The sequence below is a fragment of the Panicum virgatum genome, chromosome 7K, assembly GCF_016808335.1.
Source record: "Panicum virgatum strain AP13 chromosome 7K, P.virgatum_v5, whole genome shotgun sequence".
NCBI classification, from domain to species: Eukaryota; Viridiplantae; Streptophyta; class Magnoliopsida; order Poales; family Poaceae; genus Panicum; species Panicum virgatum.
The window spans coordinates 23,508,043-23,515,071 of record NC_053142.1 but is presented as its reverse complement, the minus strand read 5'-3'; the positions used below and the strand labels follow the sequence as shown (position 1 = coordinate 23,515,071).

The following is a 7,029-nucleotide window of genomic DNA, read 5'->3' as shown; positions in this document are numbered from 1 at the left end:
TAACACAGGCCTAACAGATAGGTTTGTTTTTTCCGACTAGCACATTATGCTTAGACATTAAACCGACAGGGATTCTTTCAGATTAGAGAACTACAATTTCAACAAGGCAGTTAGCAGTATTACTAGCTAATATAGTATAACAGTCTGATACTCTGATGCAATCAGTAGAAGGCTAGCAGCTGTGCTGTATTGACCTGGAATGCATGAAAAAATATTTTCCAAACAAGCAAAGGGTAGCAAAAGATTTTCCCAATACCAATTTTAATCCTATGTTCATTTCAGAACTCAGAAGCCAAATCTACTGTAAAGAATACGAAGCGATTGGTGTCAGGAAATATTGCAACAAAAAAAGCATGATTTCTGCAAACAGTTTCTTACCAAAACCCTGCATTTGTCATCACAAGATGGCCACTGGCACTATGCAGTATCAGTTCAGAGTTCAGACATTGCGGCACAAGAGATGGAACAGAGATTACCAATGCAGTAAACAAGAATCTACAGAACCTTTTCACTCAAGAAAACTTTGAACAGAGGCAAGTGATGCCATCTACTACTGAAGCAAGTTAGCAAACATTGCAGCGAACAAAATCCTGCATTTTCATCCAAGATGCTCACTCAGCAGTTTCAATTCCAGATTGGGGCACAAAGAAATGTTACTGACTACCAATTCAATCAAAAAGAATCCATTAGCCTTTGTCAGAACAATGGAACTGATCCTAGAACCAACATATCACCATTCCTTGGCCAAACACAGATGTTTAGTTCATCGAGGTGAACTGTAGGAACCCAAGGTCGCAAGCTAAGCTTAATCAGCTCCAAGAAAGCAAAAGACAAACAACTAAGGAAGCCTTCAAAAACTGTTCCAGACCATCAGACAAGAGGCACTACCCTTCAATCCAGCACAAGTGCACAACAGGCTTCAGATGCAACAATGGTCTGTGGGTCCATAAGAGACCACATTTGAATATGTCGCCAAGCTGATCGCCCCCAGACCATCAGACAAGAGGCACTACCCTTCGATCCAGCACAAGTGCACAACAGGCTTCAGATGCAACAATGGTCTGTGGGTCCATAAGAGACCACATTTGAAGATGTCGCCAAGCTGATCGCCCCCAGTTTCAAAATTTTCTGGAATCAACTCTTCAATTTGGATAGCCCAACCAATGACAAGCTCACCTAACATCCAAACATGTAAGATCCGGAATGCCTAGATCAGATAATGTGTGTTCCGGTAATATCTGTTGATGTACTTTGACTGCGGGAAACAAAGATACAAAGTTAGATTTGGTTCAAAACAGGTTCAGATGTTTTGACTAGTGAAGACAGAACACCACTTCATACCTTTACACTGTCAACATCTGGTGTGTCCGGGGTATTCACAGGATAAAACTTGTAAAATTTGATATTTTCAAATGCCTCTTTTTTCTTAGGATCCATATCATCGATGGCTTTCTTCCTGGCTTCTTTAGCCTACAGAAGTTTCAGGAAACAGTGAATACTGATGCAGTAAATCTCTTGTAAACATAGTAAATATGTCAGGTATTTGTGGACCTGTTTCAGTTCCCTCTTCCTTTCTCTAACCTTCTCCTTCAAAAATTCCTGTTTATTTAAAACACAGCGGCAAAATTAGGTAGGTTAAGGAACTACTGTAAACAATTCTAAGTTTAGCTTATTATGGATTAAGCACAAAACTAATATTATACCTTAAATCTTTCTTTCTCATCCTCCGGCAGGAGCTCATCTTTAACTTTCTGATCAGCAAAATCCTGCATTGCAACACAATGATTCAAGCCATTCGACGCGTACACACATTCATGGGTGACTACGCTAGAGTATCAGACCGGAGCAAAACAAACTCCAACACAAACCTCATAATCATCCATTTCCCAGTCGAAGTCATCAACTATCTGCACAAAGCAGCACAAAGTAAACATAGTGATACAGGGCAACAATCGACAGCTATATGAAATCAGAACTTATGCATAAATTAGGAGGCACTAAATACACTTATGTTTGAAGGATCAGCTGAAAGTGTAAAAGCAGGGTGAGGAGATTTAAATGTCACTCCACATTAATAGAGAGAAACTTCAAAATAACAGATCCCACCATTTAAGTTTGCATGATTAATTGTGATTTGGTAAATAGCTTAGAGGTGAAGCATCCAGCCGATTACGACACAGGTGACAAAATTAAAGATGGCATGGGAACAATGACCGCATGGTTGTGTACTAGTAAGGGAAGATGCAGAGTGGTCGACAACGTTGACTTGTGCAGCAAGGTGATGGCAGATGCCAGAAGCACAAAAAATCCTATTAAAAAATATACACTGATGATCATGGGATATATAGTGAGCACCACATATAAGCTAGAAGAAGTGAGCTGTAGTGCAGATGCTGGTATTTGTGATGAAAATTAGGACAATAATTATTCTACTTCATTCAATAGAAAAGCATCACAAATACAAAAATACAAACCTAGTTACGCATGCAATTGAATGCATTTTTTTTATCGAATGTGCAGGAGAGCTGCACATCATTATATTAACAAGAAGAAAAAGAGTCTACGAAGACTCATACATGCCCAAGATGGAAATTGAATAAATTCATAGTAGGTGTAAACTGTGTTGCAGATGCTGCAATTTCTAAGTTCATTTCTCTGGAAATTATGTTCCTTCATTTCATGATATATAACAAATAATGTATTACTGGTAAATAAAGAAACAATTCTTGATTTTTAGGAAATACTGCTCAAGGAAACAAACCCACAAAAGGAATCTTACCGGTGGCTCTAGAGGATATAAGAAATTGATAACTGTGTCATCTTCATCTTCAATAGGTTGCAATGGCATGTAATCTGCAGCGACGGTAAAAAAAAGTTTCTAAGCATATCAGCTTACCCAGAAAAAAAAATGAAAACCATATAATGCCATACATATTTAAACCAAACAACTTAATGAACTAGTAGAACAGTTCGAGGATATGTGCGAGCATTCGAGAACACGTGTGCCACATAAGGGTTCAATGGGAATGTTTTAATTTCAAATGATAAAAGGCAATGCCATGCCACCACCACAACACTTATGCTTGCTGCCCAGGTGGCTGCCTCGCTAGGTGGTCATCATTATGCACTAGGTGCCACCTCACCGCATGCCTAGAGCTTTTATAATATAACATGCTTGGATTTACATCACAACTACAAAACCTGTTTTGAACACCTTAAAACATGTTGCAACAATTATCTTCAAGGCACAAACAGCAACCAAGACCAGCCAAACTTAACATGTGCTATTACGTGCTATTGAATTATTAGGAAATAACCATTATGTGGCTGCACATGACGATTCGGTAGCATGAAACAACAGTCAACCAAAAACGCAAATCAACCAACTAGATACATCTTAGTTTAGAAGACAATGCGTTTGTTCGCGAGCATATTACTTCAAGTGCCATTCCAATGAATAAGCATAGAGATGCATTGCAACGATTTAACTAAGACGTGGTTACAGCTCCACAGAATATTATGCACACATTAAAGCAGTGTCATTTACATGATCTTGACTAAAGCATTGCCAAGGGTATTTACAGCATTTGGACCTCAGTCTAAGGATCCTAAAATAACAATGGGTAATCCCAGAGAAGCAATACAAGCCTATAAAAAAATAAACCCAATTCAGCTTACAGGGCATGCAGTAGTCAAACTTCTTGACTCTCTCGGTTTTCAGATGCTTTAGTGCAGACCTGCAAAACAGCAAAAGGTATAACAATATGAGATTTTGTAAAATTGTAACTGGTCAAATAGCAGAGCTTAAAAATGAAATATAGCACCTGACCACACTGGATGAGAATGAAAATGCCATGTACATGAATAACAGCAGGCATGAAAATATATACTTAACGCGTGAAATTTCAGAAATGGAAATTCATAAATCAACTGACCTTCGCTGGGTGCAACTGAGAATGAATATTTTTGTTTTCAAGCTATCAATCCTGCTGAGCCTATAAACAAAGTGATACCAAAGTGAGAAATATAAATTCTGTCATTCTGATGACTAGACAAAAGGTATATGTAAGCAATGAGCACCATAGGCTACAGATATCGCTCAATATAATAACATAGAAGTACCGGTCCTCAAGGGGAACATAAGGCACCCATGCCATCTTCATGGCCTTCATTGGCAGTATTTCTTCATTTTCCCTTTGGACTGAATTAATGCCAATCTTATCTGATGGAGGGAAAGGGCAATCTACCTGCAACATAAAAAAATCAAGTGATAAATGAGACCCACCATTATGCGATAAATAGTAGCATATTTAGGCCTCAAACAAATTATTTGATCAAGCCGTCACAAACAACAATTGTGAAAAAAAACATTCATCACAGCATTTAAGAGTCATAACACCAGTGAAAGGGTCACACGCCAAAAATTTTTAACCAGGACACCAGGTAATCCAATAAAGAAAACTTCGAGCACAAAAATATTACAGAACAGCTATAGAAGGTACCAAACACGCCTACCAAATATAGTCCCCTTAGTCGTATCACCAACAAGCTAACTGAAGTTTCTTACCCATCTCTATTTTCAAAAGGCTTGTCACAAAATTATCTTAGAATCTGAAATATACATTTTCATATAGTACAATCGACAAGTTTACATGAAAATTCAAAATAACAAAGAATAACATATACCAAAGATGGTATGAATTGTTTGGTAATGCAAAAGTATAAACATAAATGCTGGATTCTTCAGCTTAAGATGATGTAGAACTACAGGACCATTTTCCATAGTGCATTTTCTAATAACAAGTTTTGGGACTCAAATAATAGAGTGATATAATCATTATATAGGTACAGCCAAGATGGTAGATAAAAACTTACAACAACTATAACTGGTATAAGGACTATCTTCGATTCACCATTAACATACAAAAGCTGAGCGAATTAGACAATGTATAGAACAATATTCTACAGGCTAGTAAAACTAGTAAGCAAATAAAACGGATAGCCTATACTAAAATCCACTTTTATACATCCAACATATAACTCTATTGGTTCCTTCTTAAACGAATCGACAGTGCTCCTGCCTTATGTTCAAAAAAAAAGAAAACATCCAACATATAAACAGTACTACATGGATAGATTGTTAAATCTTACTAAACCAGACTAATGGCTCTTCAGATAAAAAAATCAGATTAAATTTAGCCCAGATAACAATAATGTGCTGCTGCATGCTGATTACTGAAATGTTACGAAGATTAGCAAGCATGCATCAAGGATTAATGGTAGCAAAAGTAACTTCAAAAACTAGCTGAGAAGGAAGTACACTTACGCTCAGTGCTTCCAAACACATATACTGTCTTCCCATAAAGTTCCCCCCCATCTTCTAATGCTTTCTGTTCACCAACAACGAGCAAATATCATTGTACGGGGAGCACATTCAAAAAGCTAAGTGAATTTACAAGATTATGATCGGTCACCATACCTCTAAGTTTTCAAAGTTCCAGTTGAATTCCTTTATCTTATCAATGTTTTCCCACTGCAGATGATATGTCAAGTTACATAAGTTGTTAAGGAAAAGCTATAAGCTATGGTCAGATGTGCATCTCTAACATACACGCTAAATAAAAGAAGGCAGGGATGGGAGCAAACCTCAGTGCCAACAGGAAAAACTGATAGCCACAGATCCTCCTAAGCATAGCAACAAACCATTAGTCAAGGCGTGGATAAATAAAATAGCAATGATACAGGACAGTCAAGCAGAATCAAAATAAAAAATCATGTAACAGTTTTTTTTTCTAAAAATAAACCTGTTTGAGACAACACCAAAGAAAATGTTTCTAAAGTCGTCATCTTCTAATCGTACCAGAAACTTTTCTAGTGCTAATCTGGTGTGATTTTCGAACCTTGGGTAACAACCACTAGCAATGGACAGAAGAAAATATTGACCTTAATAATCTATCACTTGAGCACAAGGCACGCAGATTTGAAAATTTTAATCAATAACGAATTCTGTATCACCACGGTAGAGCATTCCAAATTCCTACTCATATGAGGAGAATCCAATAGCCAGACCAAGTCTAGTCCTACATAAATGTGAGATGCCACATTTGAGCATCAATGCCGGCAGACAGAAACCATCATCCCCAGTTTTTTTTACCAATCCAGCACCAATTTCGAAAGTGGAAGTCAGCGAGCTTCTCAATCAGACCACCAGGACCAATCGATCGAGGATACCAAAACCTAGTAACAAACCGAAGCACGCCTTCCAGACAGGTCATCATGAAGCCCACTCACGAGGTTCCTCTTCTCGGGGAAGTAGTCCTCGGGCCTAGGCGGCGCCGCCTTGACGCGCTTCCCCCGCCCTCGCCTGGCCGCCGCCGGCTCCTTCGCCGCCGCCTCCGGCTTGCTTGAATCAGTGGCCGCCGCCTCGGCCGCCGTGCGCTTCTTAGCCCTCGGGCGCGCCATAGCTCCCGGGTGCTAGGGTTTGGGCCTCGGCTCGCCTCGGGATTGGGAGCTGCACCTGTGCGGCGTCCGGGGGAGGGGTGCGTCGGCCGGCGGATTTGAAGGGGATCGGGGTGTGAGATTAACGCTACGAGGTGGGAGGCGAGCAAGGAAGGATTGGGGACGCGGCGGCGGCGAGAGCCTGGGTGGCGGGCTGCGGGAGCCGTCGATTCGAACACGAGGCCCGGTTCTGAACCGTCAGATGGCACCGGTTGTGTGCTTTCTCGAGCGGCTGCGGGACGAGGAGCAGGGTCCGCGTGGAAAGAACGCTGGAGATCTGCGTGGTTTGGCTGGCAGCGAGATTCAAATTTAGTGCGGCTGACACGCGGGCTCCACGTGAAATTAATCTTCGATTCAGTGGCTCAAACCTTATTTTAAGGTGCTTTCAGGCTGCCCCTTGTTTTGCCATTGCTTGTAGCCCGTCTCTGTGCCATTGCTTTGGATATATTTGTACATTCTAGCACGTTTTTTTAACTCCGGCTTCCGATCTTTATTGTTTCCGGTTTTTTTTCTGGGAGTGCATTTTAGGTA

At 40.1% G+C, this 7,029-nt stretch overlaps 1 protein-coding gene across 1 annotated transcript; it reads right to left on the bottom strand.

Annotated features, from left to right (window-relative positions):
- Positions 1-370: 370 nt before the first annotated feature.
- Positions 371-6,596, bottom strand: LOC120640571 (protein HEAT INTOLERANT 4-like). Its single transcript, XM_039916440.1, has 14 exons — positions 6,292-6,596; positions 5,647-5,685; positions 5,480-5,533; positions 5,327-5,390; positions 4,876-4,934; positions 4,123-4,247; positions 3,936-3,995; positions 3,679-3,737; positions 2,780-2,853; positions 1,869-1,907; positions 1,704-1,766; positions 1,552-1,599; positions 1,342-1,470; positions 371-1,255 (listed from the first exon to the last, which is right to left on the bottom strand). The coding sequence occupies exons 1-14, from the start codon at positions 6,460-6,462 to the stop codon at positions 1,208-1,210; spliced, it is 1,032 nt and encodes a 343-aa protein (XP_039772374.1). The 5' UTR covers positions 6,463-6,596; the 3' UTR covers positions 371-1,207.
- Positions 6,597-7,029: the final 433 nt, after the last annotated feature.